This window comes from Molossus molossus, unplaced genomic scaffold, assembly GCF_014108415.1.
Source record: "Molossus molossus isolate mMolMol1 unplaced genomic scaffold, mMolMol1.p scaffold_m16_p_13, whole genome shotgun sequence".
In the NCBI taxonomy this organism is placed as follows: Eukaryota; Metazoa; Chordata; class Mammalia; order Chiroptera; family Molossidae; genus Molossus; species Molossus molossus.
This window is the reverse complement of record NW_023425348.1, coordinates 85,963,021-85,985,429: the sequence shown is the minus strand read 5'-3', so window position 1 is coordinate 85,985,429 and position 22,409 is coordinate 85,963,021. Positions and strand designations below refer to the sequence as shown.

General features: G+C 36.9%; 3 protein-coding genes across 3 annotated transcripts; 2 read left to right on the top strand and 1 right to left on the bottom strand.

Annotated features, from left to right (window-relative positions):
* The first annotated feature begins 326 nt into the window (after window positions 1-326).
* On the top strand, window positions 327-1,274 carry LOC118628290 (olfactory receptor 5B12-like). Its single transcript, XM_036259155.1, has one exon. The coding sequence runs from the start codon at window positions 327-329 to the stop codon at window positions 1,272-1,274; it is 948 nt and encodes a 315-aa protein (XP_036115048.1).
* A 5,040-nt stretch (window positions 1,275-6,314) lies between these two features.
* Window positions 6,315-7,259, bottom strand: LOC118628286 (olfactory receptor 5B3-like). The gene has a single exon (XM_036259151.1). The coding sequence runs from the start codon at window positions 7,257-7,259 to the stop codon at window positions 6,315-6,317; it is 945 nt and encodes a 314-aa protein (XP_036115044.1).
* A 12,152-nt stretch (window positions 7,260-19,411) lies between these two features.
* LOC118628224 (olfactory receptor 5B2-like) lies at window positions 19,412-20,371 on the top strand. The gene has a single exon (XM_036259044.1). It carries the CDS (start codon window positions 19,424-19,426, stop codon window positions 20,369-20,371), a length of 948 nt encoding a protein of 315 aa, XP_036114937.1. The 5' UTR covers window positions 19,412-19,423.
* The last annotated feature ends 2,038 nt before the right edge of the window (window positions 20,372-22,409 follow it).

Sequence of the window (22,409 nt, the reverse complement as noted above, 5' to 3'; positions counted from 1 at the left end):
CTGTTAATATGACTTTACGTGGCTCAAGGATGACAGAGAAAGCAGAAACTTTCAACCTAAAAGAATATAAGTAATAGATATTTAGACAGTAAGGTCATTTGCAATAGCTGAGTGGGGTCAGGAACTACACATGTGTGTGTATCCTTACAACTTGAAAGATGGAGGTCAGATGATGTCAGACTCTTGGTTATTGGGAACCCTGCACTGGTAATGGGATCATGGTGGTCTCATGTCATTTGAGAGCCGTGGGTATACTGTGAGTCATTGCCCACCTAGTGATTTATCAACTTTGTGTCTCTTGCTTTTACAGGTGAAGCAGTTTCAAAATGACCTCCATAGAGAATAGCACAGAGGTGGATGAATTTAGACTCTTGGGACTGACTGACACTCCAGAGCTACAGGTCCCCCTCTTCATAATGTTCACACTCGTGTATCTCATCACTGTCATGGGAAATCTTGGGATGATCAGCTTAATTGTGCTGGAGTCTGGTCTCCACACTCCCATGTATTTTTTCCTCAGTAACCTTTCTCTGGTGGACTGTGCTTACTCTTCAGCTGTTACTCCCAAGGTCATGGCTGGGTTCCTCACAGGGGATAAACTCATCTCCTACAGGGGATGTGTTGCTCAGATGTTCTTCTTTGTAGCTTTTGGCAGTGTAGACTGTTTGCTACTAACTGTCATGGCTTATGATCGTCATGCAGCAGTGTGTAAACCCTTACATTACACCAGCACTATGACCACCAGTGTGTGTATTCACATGTCCATAGGCTGCTACATCTGGGGCTTGATTGAATCAGCCATCCACACTGGATTTACCTTCCGCCTCTCTTTCTGCCGTTCCAATGTGGTCCATCACTTTTTCTGTGATATTCCTGCCATCCTTGCTCTTTCATGCTCTGATATCTACATTAATGAGATTGTACTTTTTGTCTTAGCAGCTTTCAATATCTTGTTTGCCCTAACAGTTATCTTCACCTCCTATCTGTTCATATGTATTGCCATTCTGAGGATGCGCTCAGCAGAGGGACGAAAGAAAGCCTTCTCCACCTGTGCTTCTCACCTCACTGCTGTCACCATATTCTATGGAAGTGGAATTTTCACATACTTACAGCCCAGTTCTAGTCACTCCATGGACACCGATCAAATGGCATCTGTGTTCTATACAATAATAATCCCCATGTTGAACCCTATTGTCTACAGTCTACGGAATAAAGAGGTTTATAATGCTTTCAGAAAAGCCACTAAGAAGGTGAAGGTTCTACTCAGCACATAGTTTCAGTTGGAGAGATTATACATCTATGTAGTTAATCAGTTGTCTGTTGCTATGAAACCAACTGCCACTAAATTTAGTGGCTTAAAACAACAGCTTTTTTCTCATAATTCTTAGGACACATACTTTGCTGCTTTCACATGAGCTCACTCATGAGGTAGCATATCTAATGCATGGTCAGCTGGGCTGAAAGTTTCAACAAGACCTTAGTCACATGTCTGCATGTTGATTCAGGCTACTGTCTACCTCTGTTCCACATGATCTTTCATCCTACAGGTGATGGAGCAGCTTTCTTTCCTAGTATTTTCAGGTCAGAATCTTCACAGTGTCATCATTTCACTCCAAGAGTGTGTGATGAGGCAAAACAGTGAAAAGTCCAGGTGGCCTTATATTTCTATTAAATTGATAAATGAGTCAAGCCTCACTGTTATGGTATACCCAGATTGGCCCAATGATTACAAGCATTTAAAGTCAGCATTTTGTCTCTTTAGGTATTGCTTATCAACAACCAGATTCAGAATTATTGAAGGAAGTGTATATTATAGTTCAGGTTGGAATATCACACTGTCAACAAAAAAAGTTAGTCTAATCAAATTGCAGACCTGAGAGCAACATCAAATTTTATCAAAGTTGATACCTTTGTTCTACAATTGAGGAGAATGTTTACTCAATTGGCCACTGCTATCTGAGTCTTTGTGAACTTTGTAGTCATACCAAGTGCATCTTCTAACTTTTCATGAGTGTCAATCTATTAGTTTTTCCCCAAATGATCCGAACTATAGGCTCTCATATGCTCTAACATCCCATGCAATGATATTGTGTTCACATATGCAGTTTAGTTAAAACCTTGTTCAGGTTGTACAACTCAGAATTGGAAACTTATGATTAGAATTCAGGTATCTTGACTCCTTTAATACAAGACCAGCTAGTTGGTATACTGTTAAATTAAACTGAGGCTTTATATAACGCTCTCTTCTCTTTTATTATCACTCTGACCCCTGAAATGTATTTAATTACTTTCCTTTTAGAGTCTTTAAAAAGGATGTTAATTTTTTCTTCTTGAAATTCACTACCATCTGACTTATTGTATATATTTATTTGTTTGTTTCATTATTAATGTCTTTCCTCCTTAACAGAAACTTAGGAAAATATGGATTTCCACTGTTTTCTGTCCCCAAATCCTACACAGTGCCTGACTATAGTAGACACTCAATAAACAATTAATTAATATATTAAGTGCATGACATCCAGATTTCCCTGCTGAGGACCAGACACTCAAACATACCTACATCTGTACCTCCACCTTGCTGTTTCAGAAGCATCTCAAGTACAATAGAACTTTCATTTTTTGCCTCTGAATGTGTTTCTCCTTTAATGGTCATTGTATCAGTAAATAGCAGCAACACTAACCAAGTGATATGGAGTCGTTCTTGATCTCTTCCTTTTCCTTACTCATTGCATCCTCTTCCCAGCATGTCATTTACATTTTATTTGCATACAGACAGTATCATTAGTATGTTCTTTATTTCTTATGCTGTGTACTTAGTCTAAGCACCCTTCTTTTTACTCTGTTAGAATCTATTGCAAATCCCTGGTCATTTTATAACACTAATAATATTTTTAAATCATCACTGCATTTAGTCTTTTTCTTTTCTCCCTCATAAAGTTGTAAAGTCTATGTGGATAAAATCTGGTCAGTATTGTTTCTCCATTGCATTACCACAGGCATTACCACCGCTTGGTGTATAGTAAGAACTCAATGTATAAATTGGTTAAATGCGTAATTTAAAATTACTTGTTGAATAAATTCATAATAAAATCAGACTATTTAGTTCTTATTAACTCAAGTGTCCTTTCATTGAAAGGAAATTTTTAACTGTCATTACTTTTTCAGAATCTATGCCTTGAAATGTGACTGTTTTATGACTCTGGAAGCTTCCTTGCACTATTTTATTTGACATAATCTGCCCAAAAAACATTTCAGCATTTTTAATCCTCATATCAACAATATTTTTTTTCACAAAGCCTTTTCCGATTGTGCAACTGGACTTGACCACTGGCTTCCTGTGCTCCTTACCATGCTCCATTAGACACCTCTCATTGGGAATCATTTTTTTATATTTATGTTTATTGTTGAAAATATCACAGGTGTTCCCACTTTATTACATCATGTACACCCTCGTCCCACTTCTAACCACCCTTTCTTTCACTATCATTTTGTCTGTGTCCATTGGTCATGCATATATGCATAGAGGTTCTTTGGTTTATCCCTTGACACTCTGTTTTGCAATCTTGGTTTCGTTTTTTCTGATATAAATAAACAAACAAACAATTCTTCCTTATAGAGAAATTTTATTTTAATATATATTACATTTATGAGAGTGACATTGGTTAATAAGATTACATCGGTTTTAATTGCACATTTCTATGATACATCATTTGTATCTTGCATTGTATATTGAGCAGCCAAAGTCTAATCATCTTCCATAACCATATTTTTGGCTCCTTTGCACTTTATTACCACTCACTATGATGATCACAATGCTCTTCCTGTGTCTATAAGTTTCAATTTTATATCCCGGAGGTGGAATATAGTTTCTTGCACCTTGAATGTGTACTGGAACTTGGTGACTTGCTTCTCAATATAGAGTGTGCAGGAGGAAAAGTTAGCTTTACATTGAAGAACCTGGACAAAGCGTAAGTAATCATCTTGTTTAACTAATCAAGGTAAAACCCCCAGTGACAAGTCATGTTGGTAATGTGTATCCCCTGCTAGGACATGATGAGAAGGTCACTTCTTTTTCTTTCTGAAAACCTATGACTTTTGTATAACTATGTAAAAAAAAAATCAGAGGAATGTAAATTGAAAGGCATGCATTCTACTCAATACTTATAAAGGTAATAAAAAATAAGGAAAGCCTGAGAAACAGTAACAGATCAGGGAAGAGACAAAAGATGTGATAAATATGTTCAATGTCACATCCTGGTCTGGATTTTATAACAGCAAAATTACCTTAGTAAGAAATTATCATCTGGTAAATTCTTAAAGTTTTAGATAATAATAATGTATCAATGTTGGTTTCTTAGTTTTGACAAATGTAATATGATAAAGTAAGATATTAACTAAAAAGGAAACTGGGTGAGAGGTACATAGGAGATGCCTGTTTAGAATCAAGGACGTTAAATAAATAACTTTATATGGAGGTATTTTGCATATTGAACCAGGTAGAAAATTTATTACAGTCTTCTTGTCTTTTTATAATTCACTATATAAAATGTATTTCTTGTGTTATTTGACACTTAATGAAAAATATCAATAAAAAAGAATTAATGTGTGATTATATCCATTTGGGAGTGTGGTTTCTAAAATATGAATTTGTCCAAAAGTGAGAAATACAAATTGTTGAATGAGAATATCGAAAAATAAACCTGGCCATGTCTCATGAAATGTTCTAAAAATCTATTGATTGATGGATTGATTTTAGAGAGAGAGAGAGAGAAAGAGAGAGAGGGAGAGAGAGAGAGAGAGAGAGAGAGAGAGAGAGAGACATTTGTTGTTATATTTATTCATGCATTCATTGGTTGCTTCTTGTATGTGCCCTGACCAGGGATCCAACCCACAACCTTGGCTTATCAGGACGACTCTCTAACCATCTGAACTTACCCAACAAAGAACTCTAAAATTCTTTTCTACATAATTCTATCATGAATAATAAATTTCTAGAAATATCTGTGATTCAAATACATTGACTATTAGACTCAATATTTAATTAACTATTTAATTAATTTAACAAATACTTAATGACAAATTGGTATAAATCAGGCTGTAACTATTATACTGGAAATGAAGATGTTAATAGGAAGACAAAGTGACTCTTCTTGTGCAGTGTACACTCTCAGTAGGGAAATATATAAATAATGATAATAGTTTAATAGTTGAGTACTGATCAGAATTGTGAAGACTAAAGTAAGGAGTGCAAGGAAGGAACAGTGTCCATTGGGTGTTAGAGACTATGGTATGGTAACATTTAATCAAAGATTGAAGGAAGGGAGGGAGCTTTCTGAGCATTGGTAACAGCAAACACAAAGACCCTGTGGCAGGAGCATGCTTGGAGTTGTCCAGGAAAAGCGAGGAACTCAGTGTGAATGAAGTGAAGTTAATGAGTAGGAGAGAAAAGAGACATGATGGAGCTCATCTAAGACTGACACATCCATGAATGAGTGCCATTAACCTTTTCATAGTATTTCCAACAAGAACAACGGATGACATTATTATCAATAAGTGTTTGTTTATAGAATATAAAATAAAACAGTCACATATAGGAAAAATTGGAACATTCTCTGATAATTTCTCAATCACCTTTTCTTATACTATGGCCCTTTGGCTTTTGAAAATCATCCTGTGAGCAAACTGCTTCTACCAGTAGACTTACTGAAGACAGAAATATTAGTTTCTTTATAATATTATACAAAAGTAGCTCTAAATAAAATGTGCCAACAAAAGTGTGTATCTTTATTTAAATATTCATATCACATTGTTCTTTATTTTAGACTCCTGAAATCGTTTTGAACTACAGAAATAAATACTCTTGAACATGAATATATTTTTTGATATACAAATTAGTTTAACTCTTTAGTTGAAATTAGCCATTCTCCACTCAACAGTTTTAAGAAATTTCCCACCTTTGAATGTTTGTTCAAACAAAGGATTCCTACACATTCTTTTTTTCATGAATTCATGTGTGCCATGTTTTTCATATGTTACCATTGCCACATGAAAAAATATGAACATGTCAATAAATTAAGTATACTTATTAAGATTTATTCCAACCAAGGCTCCCAATATTGTAAGACTTCTTTGGCCATCCTAATTCAGATATCATGTTTTTGGACACAATATTTTCTTTTTTCTAGATGATAGGCTTTTGAAGAAACATTGGTATGTTTACAGTGATTCAGAGGTATTGTGGATCTTAGAGTGTGAGTCATTGCATGTTGAACATCTCACAGGAATAAAACTAGGTCATTCTAGATCTTACAACTTTAAAAGGTGAGGCCTAGAGACAATTTTGCCCTGTTAACAACCTTATTGAATGCATTTTTGACCTCTTTGTTTCTCAAGCTATAGACCAGGGGGTTCAGCATGGGGATGACCATTGTATAGAACACAGATGCAATTTTATCTGTGTCCATGGAATGGCTAGAGCTGGGCTGTAAGTACATGAAGATGACAGTTCCATAGAAGATGGAGACTGTAGTGAGGTGAGAAGCACAGGTGGACAAAGCCTTCTGATAACCCTCAGCTGAGTGCATCTTCAGGATGGTGACAAATATAAACAAGTAGGATATCAAAATAACCAGGAGAGCAAAGAAGATATTGAAGCTTACCACAAGAACAAGAATCAGCTCACTAATATATTTGTCAGAGCAAGAGAGAGCCATGACTGCTGTAACATCACAGAAAAAGTGATGGACCAGATTAGATATACAGAAGGAAAGGCTGAATGTGTCCCTAATGTGTACAGAGGCATTCAGAAAACCAAAGACGTAGGAACCTACAATAAGACGTGCACACACCCCTGTCGTCATGGTGGTGGTGTAATGCAGGGGTTTGCACACTGCTGTATAGCGGTCATAAGCCATTGAGGCCAAGAGGAAATTTTCCACAGTGGCCAAGGCTACAAAAAAGAACATCTGAGCAGCACAGGCATTGTAGGAGATGACCTTGTCTCCTCTAAGGAACCCAGCCATGACCTTGGGGGTAACAGCTGTAGAGTAACAAAAGTCGACCAAAGACAGGTTACTGAGGAAAAAGTACATGGGGGTATGCAGTTGAAAGTCCATGAGAATCAAGATGATTATGCCCAAGTTTCCAACCACACTGATGATGTAGATAAGGGTGAACATTATAAAGAGGGGGACCTGCAGTTCTGGGACATTGGTTAGTCCGAGGAGGATGAACTCAGTCACTTCTGAATTATTCTCCATGGGTGAGTAATGGGAATTATGAGATGCCCTATAGAAATGAGGAGAAGAAACTGATTCACTAGAAATTGAAATAGATAGATAGAATGGTAACAAATAAAAATATATCTATATATATTTATTATGGTAATAATTCGTACCTTAATATTATTCAGATCTTAAGAATGGGTTTGATAATAAATTTTAATGCTACATATTTTTTAAACTAAAGAATTTTATTGAATTGTCTCCCACCTTCTCAAATTTTGTAAACTTATAAACTAATTTGTGTAAACAAGTAATGTCTTGATCAAGATGACATATTTGGAAAGTACTTATGTGTTATTTCAGTTCCCTGAGCCTAATGAATGCTTATACTTCTATGTTCTATGTGCCAGGAAATGCTCTAGACACCTGACGTCTATATACAATGACTTGTTTCAGTAACTCTATAAGATTGACTAGTTTTTACCCTCTTTAACTTAGTTTAAAAATCATTACTGCCATGGTCAAGATATGTACATAGGCAAAGTGGTTCCTCTGTTCATTTGTCTTAATATATAAAATTGAGTTTAATGCAACTTGCAATTACTCCTCGTCTCCATTGGTGTTCTCCTCTCCACAGTTAGGTAACTGGGACTTGTATGAACAGTACATGTGGTGGGTAACTGGAGATGTAGGGGCATGTGCCACCAGCAGAGACACTTCTGAGAAGACAGATAGCATTGAGTATACATAGAGCTTGGGCTCTGGAAAAAGGTGCATTTCAGTTCTAACATCTACTCCCCAAGTCTTTTTGTTTCCAGTCTAAGTACTTGAATCTGATTGTCTCCATATACAAATTAAAGATTTATAAATTATAAATGATAAATCTCATGGTATTAATGTGAGACCTAAATAAAATAATGAGTTAACTCGAATGGTTAAACTGCTGAGTAATAGCATAGGCTGATAGGTATTAGCTATAATATTATCATTAGGATGAAATGAAAGCCTTTCTGTTTGTTTCAGAAAAATGAGTGTTAAAATATTGAAAATACTATGTGGATGAACTTTGAAAGCTCTCTTATGCTTTTTTAAACCTCCAGTGAAAGGAAAATAAGTAGAAAATAAGGTGAAATCTAGACTCACTCAATAAAAGCATTTTTATCTTTTCTTTTGTTAATCTTTTTTAGGAAAACAACATAATGATATTCCATAGTATCACTATACTTCTTACTGATGACCTTTTGACATGTAAACCCCAGTCTCAAACTACTGCTTTAGGGGAAACTGTTCAAAGCATCTAGTTATGTGCTCGAATAACTCCTAGTAGGTATAGTTGCCCATGGATTTTGTAGAAATTACAGTTCTCACTAAAAACGTGTGTAAAACATAGAAGCTTACCTTGTTTCTGATAGGAGAGGGATAGTCAACCCTGAATAGTGGTTTCAAAATCTGAAATCTAACCATGGAACAATGCATATATACTCTTGTGGATGTTCTCTATCAGGTACTGGTCAAAAGCTCCAAGATCTGTAAGACAAATAAAGATGGAGGAAGATCCGAAGCTGAAGTCGGAAACCTGGGTACAAGTTTTGAATCCACCATTAATACTTACTATGCTTTTGAAGGAGTCACTTGTTTTCTCCTTACTTTTAAAATAAGGAATAAAGTCATTGCTCCCATATAATTTACAAAACTGTGCCTGTCAATAGCAAATGAAGAACAGAGAAGTGTTATCATTTTAAAGTCAATCAATAGAATATTCAACTATAAAGTCAATCAATAGAATATTTCCCTGGCCAGGATTGCCGAGTCATAGCAAACTCTCAGATCTGGGGTCAGAGGGAAGGCCTTCACCTACTAACATCTATTAACATGAGTATGAGTAAATGACGGCCAAGGGTGCTCATCACACAATCTGGTCCCTTTAAAATGATGTAACGTTGAGTCATATTGGGATTTCAGAGGCTAACTCCTGGGAATCAGGAGGGAGCCATGGAGACATGGAGTTCTTTGGGGATGTCCCCAGTGAGGACTTCTATAGCTCTCATCCTAAGGCTTTAGGAAAGAAGCAATTAAAGTGCCTGTAGGAACCTAGCTGGATATGATGAAAGTGCACATATGTTTTCATATTACTTGTTATTTCATATTTTTCTATATTCCCATTAAAATATGATTTATAAGCAAAAAGAATATCCATAGTTTTTAGTGTATAAATTTTCAAGCTTGGTCAAATGTATATGGTCATGTAACCTTTACCACTATTATTGTGTAGAAGAGTTCCATCACCAAACAAAATCTCTGAGCTTTTCTTTGTGATCAACCCCTTCTCCCACCCACTGCGATAGCCACTAACCATTTGGGCCATATAATTTTGTCTTTAAGAGAATGTCATATAAATAAAATTCTAATGTATATAGCCCTTCTGTCTGGCTTCTTTCACTTAGTATGGTGTATTTGAGATCCACTCATATCGTTACCTGTGTTAATTTCAAAGTAGGCAACAGAAAATTATCACAAACAGGGTGCATTCAACCAAACAAATTTATTGTGTCCTATTTCTGGAGGCTAGAAGTCTGAGATCAATGTGTCAGCAGGATTGCTCTGTTGGGTCCTTATGAATTCTGTAAAGGAGAATTTGTTTCATATCTGTCTCTGAGCTTTTGGTGGTTTGCTTGCAGTCTGGCATTTCTTGATTTTTGTTGCATGGCTGTGATCTCCATCTTCACACTGTTTTCTCCTTTTGTGACTGTTTGTTCAAATTTTATCTTATTTGTTTATATTAAATTGATTCCGGTTTTAATAAGATTATATAGGTTTCAAGTGTACAATTCTATGATACATGATCTGTATATTGCATTGTGTACCCACTGCCCTAAGTCAAATCATCTTCTGTCACCATGTATTTCATGTCCTTTACACTTTACCACCCCTCAGCCCCCTTTCCCTCTGATAACTACTGTACTGCTGTCTGTGTCTGAGTTTTTGTTTGTTTTTCTTGTTCATTCAGTTTTATGTCCCATATATGAGTACTGCATCTTTGGCACACTGCCAGCTCTTCTCCCTTCCCACCTCCCCAGTCCAGTCCCATTTGCCCACCTTCCAATGTTTGGATTTGTGATCTCTCAGAGGTGTTTGTGTGTTGTGCAGGGAATCCTTTTTTTGAATTATAACTGTTCCAGTTGTTGAAACTTCAAGAAGACAGGACAAGGGTACATCTCACACTGCCATTTCTCTGATGTCACCTCCCCAATTTTCCCATTTTAGACGATGAGTCATAGTTAATTTGAAGTTTACCCTACTTCAATATAACTTAATCTTACCTAATGTAATCTGCAACAAATCCTATTTCCAAATAAGATCACATTCTGAAGGGGGGTTAGGATTCAATAAATTAATTTTTCCTTTTTTATTGAAATCATGTTGGTGACACAGGCAAAAAAATCATATGGGTTTCAGGTGCACAGTTCCATAAGACATCATCTGTGCACTGTAGTATGTGTTCACCAGCCTAAGTCAAGTCTCCTTCCATCACCGTTTCTCTCCCCTATACTCTCCTCCACCCCCCTGGCCCTCTCTATGCTAAGAGAAACAAATGAATTTTTGAGGAACACAGTATTACCCATAATATATGAGTGGTAATATCATTTTTATTATTGCTAAATAGCATTCCATTATAAAGATATCACAGATTATTTCTACATGTCCCGCTTGTAGGACATTTAGGTTAGTTACAATATCTGGATACTTTTTAACATTTTTATTTCTTTATTGATTTTAGGGAGAAAGCAAGGTAGACAGAGAGAGACATTGATGTGAGAGGGAAATGTCAATTGGTTGCCTCCCATATGCGCCCCCTCCTAGGATCAAACCCACAACCTGGATATATACCCTGACCTGGAATTGAACCTGCCACCTTCTGGTGTACAAGACATCTCTCCAACCAGCTGACCCACACTGGCCAGGACAATATCTGGATATTTTGAATAAAATTCCTAAACATGTGTCCAAGTTTGTTTTTGTGTGAATGTGGGTTTGCATTTTGCTTAAATAATTTCTATGAGTTTTACTGCATGGTCAGATGTAAATATATGTTTAATTGAATGAAATTCAGTGTTTTCTTATCAAACTTCTATCTGGTTTTCCACCATTAAGTGTGGAATATAGAAATCTTCCATTATTATTCTGTTATTATTTCTCCCTTCAATCTGTTCATGTTTGCTTTATATATTGGGCATATGTGATGCATATATATTTATAATTGTTATATCTTCCTGTAGAGTTTAACTTGTTATCATTATATAATGTCTTTCTTTGTCTCTTCTTACTATTTGAGTTAAAGACTATTTAGTCTGTTGTAAGGAAGACCACTCCTGCCCTTTGCTGTGTTTGTCCCCAAGAAATACACACACACACATGCACGCACACACATATGCACACACACAGAACCTGCAGCTTCACAGAACTAGTATCATCTTCCTCAACTGATAAACAATTAGTTTGTGTCCTAACATGTGGTCTATTTTTGAGAATATCTCATGTACTCTTGACAAAAATGTGAATTCTGCTGTTTTGGGGTGTAATTGTCTTAGATATCTATTAAATCCATTTGATCTAGTGCATCATTTAGAGTCTCTGTTTCCTTGTTAATTTTTTGTCTAGAGGATATATTCAGTGATGTCACTGGGCTGTTGAAGTACTCTTCTATGATTGTATTACCGTTGATTTCTCCTTTATGTCCTCCAGAAGTTTGAAAATATATTTTGGTGTTCCTTTATTGGATGCATATATGTTTACCAAGGTTATATCTTCCTGTTGGATAGATCCTTCAGTATTATATAGTGGCCTTCATTGTCTCTAGTTATGGACTTTATTTTGAAGTCTATTTTATCATATATGAATATTGCTACCCTAGCTCTTTTTTTCTTTTTGTTTGCTTGGAAGATTTTCTTTTTCTATCCCTTTACTTTTAACCAATGTGAGTCTTTTGTTGTGAGGTGAGTCTCTTTTAAATAACATATGTATGTGTCATGCTTCCTTAACGAATCAGCAATTCTGTGTCTTTTGATCAGAACGTTAATCCATTTACATTTAAGGTGACTATTGCTATGTAGTTATTTATTGCCATTTTTGTTTATTGTGGTTCTATTTTTCTTCCTATTTCTTCTACTAATTGCAGCTATCTCTTTAACATTTCTTGCAGTGCTGGTTTGGTGCTAATATATTCCCTTAGCCTTTTTTTTTTTTTTTTTTTTGTATGGGAAGCTCCTTATTTCATTTTCTATTTTGAATGATAGCCTTGCTGGATAGAGTAGTCTTGGATTCAGATCCTTGTTTTCATGATACTTCATTCCATTCCCTTCTGGCCTGTAGTGTTTCTGTGGAGAAGTCAGCTGAGAGCTTTATGGGGGTTCCTTTGTAGGTAACCTGTTGCTTATCTCTTGGTGCCTTTAGGATTCTCTTTGTCTTTAATTTTTGGCATTTTAATTATTATGTGTCTTGGTGTGGGCCTGTTTGGGTTCTTTTTACTGGGGGCTCTCTGTGCTTCTTGAACTTGAATGCCTTCTTCCTTCACCAAATTTGGGAAGCTTTCTGTCACTATTTCTTCAAATATATTCTCTAACCCTCGTTTATTTTCTTCTGCTTCTGGAACACCTATGATGCAGATGTTGTTATGTTTCTATTTGTCCCACAGTTCCCTTAAACTGTCTTTCTGTTTTTTCATTGTTTTTTCTTAGGTTTCTGACTGGTTGATTTTTTCTACCCTGTCCTCTAATTCATTAATCTGATCCTCGGCTCCCTCTACTCTACTTGTTATTCCTTGCAATGTGTTCTTCATTTCTTTTATGTCATTCTTCATTTCCACGTGGTGGTTTTTCATTTCCAATTAGTTGATTTTTATTGTCTCTATATCTTTACTCATGCTGTTGAGTTTTCTCATTATCATCACTCACAACTCTACCGCTAACTACTTACTTAAATGTATTTTATTTATTTCTTCTTCAGTAGAGGTCTTTTGTCCTTTCATTTGGAAACTGTTCCTGGGTGTAAGAGGATTTCCAGTGCATGGGGAACTTGCTTGCTATTAGACTCGATGTTAACGAAGCTCAATTTGCATTTCTCTGACCCACAGGGTGGTGGTAAATTCTTCAGGGAGGGGCTGATGCTTCTCCCAGGGTTCTTGGAAGGGGCTCTTTGAGTAAGATGACCACTGTCCTGGGAGGGAGTGATTCAGCAACAACTACCACTGCAGTCCCAGCTCTCCAAGCTCCTGAGTCAGTCCATATGGTTCCATTCCTGTCTACCCACCCTATGCCAGAGCCCAAGGTGAGTGGCTGCAGCTAATTTAGTGTTCTGTCCTGGCCCTCTGGACTGTGGTGCCAGATTTGGATTTTACCCCACGGGAGCTACTCACAGCTAAAACAGCTGCTGTCCATAGGCTCCCAGCCTGCCTTCTTGTGCCTCCTCAGTTCCTACCATGCTATTGTTTGTATCCTCCTTTATGACCATGGTTAAATAGGTCTTCTCCAGCTAGCTGCTTTTCTGTTGTTGTTTTTCTGACAATTTGTCTTTACTCTAGTTGTAATTCCAGTTTGGTCCTGGGATAGTCTGTGTAGCTTCCATTAACCCAGCCACCATTTTGAAATCTCAGATGTGGAAGTGTTGAAGGCACCAGGTGAAGGTGATGATCTTTTTTCCTATTTTCTAAGTAAAATGTAATTTACAAGCAACAATAATAACCATAATTTTTAGTGTGTAAATTTTAAAGTTTGGTCAAATGTATATGGTCATGTAACTATTACCACAATCATGATATAGAAGAGTTCCATCATCCAACAAAACCTCTGAGCTTTTCTTTGTGATGAACCCTTTCTCCCACCCACTGCCCCAACCCCTAACTGTTTGGTCCATATAATTTTGTCTTTGAAAGACTGTCCTATAACTAAAATTTTAAGGTATATAGCCCTCCTGTCTGGCTTCTTTCATTTAGTATGGTGTATTTGAGATCCACTCATGTGTTACCTATGTTAATTTCCTAGAAAACTACAGAAAATTACCACAAATTGGGTCGGTTAATCTACACAAATTTATTGTGTCTTATTTCTGAAGGCTAGAAGTTTGAGATGAAAGTGTCAGCAGGGTTGTTCTGTTGGTCCCTTGTGAATTCTGTAAAAGAGAATTCATTTCATGTCTGTCTCTGAACTACTGGGGCATTTGCTGGCAGTCTTCTTGCACACTTCTTGAGTTTGCTGCACGGCAATAATCTCTACCTTCCTATTCACACACTGCTCTCCCTTTGCGACTGCTTTTGTTCACCTTTTCCTTTTTTTATTAAACTTATTGGGTTGACATTAGTTAATGAGATTGTATTGGTTTCAAGTGTACATTTCTATGATAGTGTCCTATAATTTGCATTGTGTGCCCACCACACCAAGTCAAATCATCTTCTCTCGCCATATATTTGATATACTTTATCCTTTCCTACCTTCCGCCCTCTTTCCCTCTGGTAACCAAAATACTGTTGTCTGTGTCTATGAGCTTTTTTTATTTTCTTGTTCATTTATTTGTTGGTTTCAGTTTTCTCTCCCACATATGAGTGCTGTGTGTTTGGCACAGTGTCAGCTCTTCTCCCTTCCCACCTCCCCAGTTCACTCCCACTTGCCCATCTTCAGATGTGTCAATGTGTGATCTTTCAAATGTGTTTCTGTGTTGAGTAGGAAATCTGTTTTTGAACTATAGCTGTTCATCTTGTTGAACCTTCAAGAGAAGAGGTCAAGGGTACCTTTCATGCTGCCATTTCTCTGATGTTACCTCCCCAATTTTCCCTTTATAAAAGGACATGAGTCATATTGGACATAAGTTTAACCTACTCTGTTTGGACTTAATTTTCCCTAATTCAATCTGCGAAACTCTTATTTTTAAATAAGATCACATTCTGAAATTCTGGGGGTTAGGACTTTAACAAATGATCTCTTTTCCCTATTTATTAAAATTATTTGGGTGACACCGGTGAACAAAATCATACAGGTTTCAGGTGTACAATTACACAACATATCATCTGTACACTGTACTACATGATCACTATCCAAAGTCAATCACCTTCCATTACCATTTATCCCCCCTTACACCGCCCCTTCCTCCCTGGCCTCTCTATGCTAAGTGAAATATATGAAGTTTTCAAGAACACATTTTAAATAATAATATACACAAGGTAAAATTATTTTTTTTATTGCTGAATAGTATTCCATTATATAAATATCACTGATTGTTTCTACATGCCCCACTTGGTGGACATTTGGGTTGGATTCAATATGTGGATTTTTTAAAACATTTTTATTTTTATTAATTTACACAGAGAGGGAGAGAGAGAGAGATCAAAGTGAGAGAAAATCATCAACTGGTTGCCTCCCCCATGCTCTCTAACTAAGGATAGAACCTGTGACTTGTGTTTGTGCCCTGACCAAGAATCAAACTCGCTGCATTCTGGTATACTACATGATCCCCCAACTAACTGAGCCACACTGGCCAGGGCAGAATTTAGGTATTTTGAATAAAATTCCTAAAAGTGGCAGAGTTGATTTTGTGTGAACATAGGTTTGCTTTTTACTTAGATAATTTCGGTAAGTTGGATTGCTTGGTCAGATGGTAAATATATGTTTAATTGAATGGAATTCAGTGTTTTCTTATCAAACCTCTACCTGGTTTTCCATTATTAAGAGTGGGATACTAAAATTCCCCACTATAATTGTGTCATTGTTTTTCCTTCAATTCTGTTAATGTTTACTTTAAATACTAGACATATTTGACATATATATATATTTATATACACACACATTTATAATTGTTATATTTTCCTGAGGAATATAACTTTTGGTCATTATATAATTTTTCTTTTGTCTCTTATGTATTTTTAGTTAAACTTTGTTTTGTCTGCTGTAAAGATGACCACTCTTGCCCTTTCCATTGTGGAATCATTGCCCAACAAATACACACACACACACACACACACACACACACACACACACACAGCATGTTCACAGAACCAACATAATGTCTCTTAAATGAGGAATGGATATACAATATGCAATGTCCATAAAATAGAATACCGCTAAAAAAAATAAAGAAATAAAGATTGCCTTACTGGTAAAGTAACAACATTAGCCCTGGCCAGTTTGGCTCAGCAGTTAGAGTTCAGCCCGCTGAACAAAGAGTCACAGGTTCGATTCTAGTCAAGGGCACATACCTCGTTGCTGTTTGTCCCATTCCTTGTTTGGGATCGATGTGTCTCTCTCACACTGATGTTTCTCTGCCCCCCACCTCAATCTATCTGAAGATAAGTGGAAAAATATACTCGCGTGAGGATTTCAAAAAATGTAACAACATTAATGTATCTTAAATTATTATATTATGTGTAAGAAGCAAGACTTGTACACTCTGTATCCTAGAATTCTGGTTAAGGACATTCTTGCAAATGCAGTTATATACACAAAACAGTGAAGTGGTTTCCAGGGGCAGTGGGTAAGAAAAGGAGTTGACCACAAAAGAACCTTGTGCTGTTGCCCTGGCCTCTTTTTCTCAATGGTTATAGGGTCAGCCTGCAAAAAGAAGAGTCACAGGTTCAAATCCACTCAAGGGCATGTACTTTGGTTGCTGTTTGGTTCCTGGTCGTGGTTGGGTTGTGCAGGAGGCAACCAGTCATTGTGTTTCTCTCATCTCTCTCTCTCTCTCTAACTCTCTCTCTCTCTCTCTTCTCTTCCTCTCTTTCTGAAAAAATGAAAATGGAGAAATATTCTCAGGTGAAAATTAAAACAAAAAAAACTAACTTTGTGTTTTTCCATACATGATGGAAATGTTCTATCATCTTGATTCTGGTAGTAGTTACTTAACCACACACATTTGAACAAATTCTTAAACCTATACACACAAAAAAAGTCTGGATCTTACTGTTTGTAAAGTATGCATTCAGAAAATGAAAAGAGAAAAATAACAAGTAGTAAAATACCCAATATGCATGCACACTCACTCTGCAGGTGGGTCCCCATAGACATTTTAATTGCATCTTCCCTAAGAAGGTGGCATGAGGAGGTGTAGATGCTCTCATGGGGCACATTCCCTGAGTGCTCCATATCTCTATAATTTATCTCTGGCTCCCTTACTTTGGACTCTGAAATATCAACACTTCACACAACAGAGGACCAGACTGCATGCTAGGTACTCTAAAGATCACATATTCATCTGAATGTTAATAGATAACATTCCACACAGGCTCTCTATCTACAGAAGAATTGCTATGAACCTGCAACTGTAGCCAAGAAAATCACCCCAAGATAAAATTATATATTGAGTGACTTTAAATGCTGAACTCTTAATCCGTTCTTTTATAGACCTTCCCTTATTTGCTATTTACAGACAACATGCTGTAAATTATGTGGGAGAAGTAAGGGAGAAGGAAAGGGACTTCAATAGCACAGTCAGATTCCATGGTGGATTCAGGACTTGGGCTCGAGGTTCTGGGTCATTGGTAGTGTGTTTTCCTCTCACTTTCCCTGTCTTAGCAAACTTGGAACCTTTTCATCACTCATAAAATTTAGCTTGTTTATCATTTATGCATTATTTCATGGATGAATTCTTTCTGATTTCACACTCACTGTTCAGGACTGACAGTCCCTTCCTGCAAGGAGCAAGGTAAACAACATACACTGTAAGTTATTTCAATGCAAAATATCTGTTTTGAATGTTTTTCAAAATGGTGAGTTGAAGCTGGGGTACAAATGTCAAAACTTCTATCACATGGAAGTTGAGAGATACTTATGAAATACCCTACTGCTTCCCCGAAGAAGATAAATTTTGAAAAGATAATGATGCTCTGATTGGATAGGGTGGCAATTTAGTTCACTATCAATTGTCATAGTGGAGGTGACGAATATATCATGAGGGTGATGTGACCACTCTATAAACTAGAAAGGGAACTAAATAAATTAACAATATTGAATTGTACTTCAGCCTTCTTCCCATACTATCCAATTATAACTAGCAGCATTAAATATGCTGACAAACAGGCAGCTAAATACACACTGCATTTGATTGAGTTGAAAATGGGTTTCAGTGTTATGACTTGAATATCGTTCATGCTATTAGCATAATTATTGAATATCACATAACTGCTTAATTCTTGATTTTTTAATGGTAAAATTAAATGAAAGAAATACTACTCATTATATACACACATGTTTATATGTAATTAAGCCCTTAACACTAGATCAAGGTAATTTTGAAGTACAAATTATTAATGAAATAATGCACATGGTGTTAATACACTTCAACGTCACTACAATATTCTTTTTGTTTGTCACTTCATTCATTTCTCACTGCTATAGGATATCCCAGGATTCCTATTAGCACCGATGGAGAACAGGACACAGATGATACCCTTCATCCTCCTCAGACTAACCAATCCCCACTTTATTTTCTTAGATAAAGAAATTCAAGCTCAGGGACATTTATATGGCTTTTCCAAGAGGACAAAATCAGAATGAGCATCCTCCTCCATTCTCTACTGCTTCCCTCAACAGGTTGAAGCAAGACATAGGCTGCACAGAGTACTGTTTGGTTGGTCATAGTGTTGAAATTTTTATAAAATTTTATTGGCCTCTCTTTCAATGGGTACACTTTTTTCAGTGGACTGAAGAGGAAACTATGCTTTCTCAAATCTCAAATGGATAAAAATTGCTTAAATGATCAACTTCACAGTACTTTGCATCCAGAAAGGCAGAGGCACAACACATTATTTTCAGGTAATTACCTAATAGGTTACCTAGGACATTAAATGAAGTACTATTTATTCCACTCAGACTTCCTGACACATGTTAAGTGTTCTGTTAATATGAGTATTACCTGGCTCAAGGATGATAGAGAAAGCAGAAATTTTCAACCTAAATGAATATAAGTAATAGATATTTAGAAGGTAACGTCATTTGCAATAGCTGAGTGGTGTCAGGAACTACACGTGTGTGTATCCTTACAACTTGAAAGATGGAGGTCAGATGATGTCAGACTCTTAGTTATTGGGAACCCTGCACTGATAATGGGGTCATGGTGGTCTCACGTCATTTGAGCACCATGGGTATATTGCGAGTCATTGCCCACCTAGCTATTTATCAATTTTGTGTCTCTTGCTTTTACAGGTGAAGCACAGTTTCAAAATGACCTCCATAGAGAATGGCACAGAGGTGGATGAATTTAGACTCTTGGGACTGACTGACACTCCAGAGCTACAGGTCCCCCTTTTCATAATATTCACACTCGTGTATCTCATCACTGTCATGGGAAATCTTGGGATGATCACCTTGATTGTGCTGGAGTCTGGTCTCCACACTCCCATGTATTTTTTCCTCAGTAACCTTTCTCTGGTGGACTGTGCTTACTCTTCAGCTGTTACTCCCAAGGTCATGGCTGGGTTCCTCACAGGGGATAAAGTCATCTCCTACACGGGATGTGTTGCTCAGATGTTCTTCTTTGTGGCTTTTGCCAGTGCAGACTGTTTCCTACTGGCTGTCATGGCTTATGATCGTCATGCAGCAGTGTGTAAACCCTTACATTACACCAGCACTATGACCACCAGTGTGTGTATTCACATGTCCATAGGCTGCTACATCTGGGGCTTGATTGAATCAGCCATCCACACTGGATTTACCTTCTGCCTCTCCTTCTGCCGCTCCAATGTGGTCCATCACTTTTTCTGTGATATTCCTGCCATCCTTGCTCTTTCATGCTCTGATATCTACATTAATGAGATTGTACTTTTTATCTTAGCGGCTTTCAATGTCTTGTTTGCCCTAACAGTTATCTTCACCTCCTATCTGTTCATATGTATTGCCATTCTGAGGATGCGCTCAGCAGAGGGACGAAAGAAAGCCTTCTCCACCTGTGCTTCTCACCTCACTGCTGTCACCATATTCTATGGAACTGTAATCTTCATGTACTTACAGCCCAGTTCTAGCCACTCCATGGACACTGATCAAATGGCATCTGTGTTCTATACAATAATAATCCCCATGTTGAACCCTATTGTCTACAGTCTACGGAATAAAGAGGTTTATAATGCTTTCAGAAAAGCCACTACGAAGGTGAAGGTTCTGCTCAATACATAGTTTCAGTTGGAGAGATTGTACATCTATATAGTTGATCAGTTGTCTGTTGCTATGACACCAACTGCCACTAAATTTAGTGGCTTAAAACAACAGCTTTTTTTTCTCCTAATTCTTAGGACACATACTTTGCTGCTTTCACATGAGCTCACTCATGAGGTAGCATATCTAATGCACAGTCAGCTGAAAGGTTCAACATGGCCTTACTCACATGTCTACATGTTGATTCAGGCTACTGTCTACCTCTGTTTCCCATGGTCTTTCATCCTCCAGAGGATGGACCAGCTTTCGTTCATAATATTTTCAGGCAAGATAGTCACAGTGTCACCATTTCACTCCAAGAGTGTGTAATGAGGCAGAACAGTGAAAAGTCCAGGTGGTCTTATATTTACATTAAATTAATAAATGAGTCAAGCCTCACTGTTATGGTAGACCGAGACTGGCCTAATGACTACAAGAATTTAAAGTCAGCATTTTGTCCCTTTAGGTATTGCTTATCAACAACCAGATTCAGAATTATTGAAGGATGTTTACATCATAGTTCAGGTTAGAATATCACACTTTCAACAAAAATAGTTAGTCTAGTCAAATTGTAGATCTGGAAGGAACATCAAAGGTTATCAAAGTTGATACCTTTGTTCTATCATTGAAAAGAATGTGTACTCAATTGGCCACTGCTATCTGAGTCTTTGTGGACTTTGCTAGTCATACCAAGTTCATCTTCTAACTTTTCATGAGTGTCAATCTATTACTTTTTTCCAAAACAATCCAACCTCCAGGCTCTCATGTGCTCTAACATCCCATGCAATGATATTGTGTTCACATATGCAGTTTAATTAAAAACTTGTTCAGGTTGTACAACTCGGAATTGGAAACTTATGATTAGAATTCAGGTATCTTGACTCATTTAAAACAAGTCCAGCTACGTTGGTATACTGCTAAATTAAACTGAGGCTTTATAAAGCGCTGTCTCTTCTCTTGTATTATCACTCTGGCTCCTGAGAGTATTTAACTACTTTCCTTTTAGAGTCTTTAAAAAGGATGTTGATTTTTTCTTTTTTAAATTCACTACTATCTGACTTATTGTATATATTTATTTGTTTGTTTCACTATTAATGTCTTCCTTTAACAGAAACGTAAGAAAATATGAATTTCCACTGTTTTCTGTCCATATATCCTACACAGTGCCTGATCATAGTAGACACTCAATAAACAATTGATTAATGAATTAAGTGCATGACATCCAGATTTCCCTGCTGAGGTTTCAGAAGCATCTCAAGTACAATAGAACCTTCATTTTTTGCCTCTGAATGTGTTTCTCCTTTAATGGTCATTGTATCAGTAAAAGGCAGCAACACTAACCAAGTGATATGGAGTCCTTCTTGATCTCTTCCTTTTCCTTACTCACTGCATCCTCTTCCCAGCATGTCATTTACATTTTATTTCCATGCAGACAGTTTCATTAGAGTGTTCTTTATTCCGTATGCTGTGTACTTAGTCTAAGCACCCTTCCTTTTACTCTGTTAGAATCTATTGCAAATCCCTGGTCATTTTATAACACTAATAATATTTTTTTTTTTTTTTTTTTTTTTTTTTTTTTTTTTTTTATGAATTTTTATTTATTTTTTTGTTACAGATATTTTACCTTTTTACCCCATTGGCACCCCCCACCCCACCCCCTCCACCCTGTCCCCGGCTTAGTTGTCCATGTCCATTGGTCATGCATACATGCATATAAGTTCTGTGGTTTATCTCTTCCCACCCCCCCACCCCCCATCCCCTCTTCTGAGGGATGTCAGTCTGTGCCCTACTTCCATGTGTCTGGGTCTACTGTATTCCTCAGACTGTTATGTTCATTATATTCCGTATATAAGTGAGATCATGTGGTATTTGTCTTTTTCTGCTTGGCTTCTTTCACTTAGGATAATACTTTCCAGGTCCCTCCATGTCGTCTCAAAGGATAAGAGATCTTTCTTTCTTACCGCTGCATAGTACTCCATTGTGTATATGTACCACAGCTTTTTGATCCATTCGTCTACTG

Excerpts from the sequence above, each read along its gene's own strand:
- LOC118628286 (XM_036259151.1), bottom strand. The coding sequence starts at position 7,259 with ATGGAGAATAATTCAGAAGTGACTGAGTTCATCCTCCTCGGACTAACC.
- LOC118628290 (XM_036259155.1), top strand. The coding sequence starts at position 327 with ATGACCTCCATAGAGAATAGCACAGAGGTGGATGAATTTAGACTCTTG.
- LOC118628224 (XM_036259044.1), top strand. The coding sequence starts at position 19,424 with ATGACCTCCATAGAGAATGGCACAGAGGTGGATGAATTTAGACTCTTG.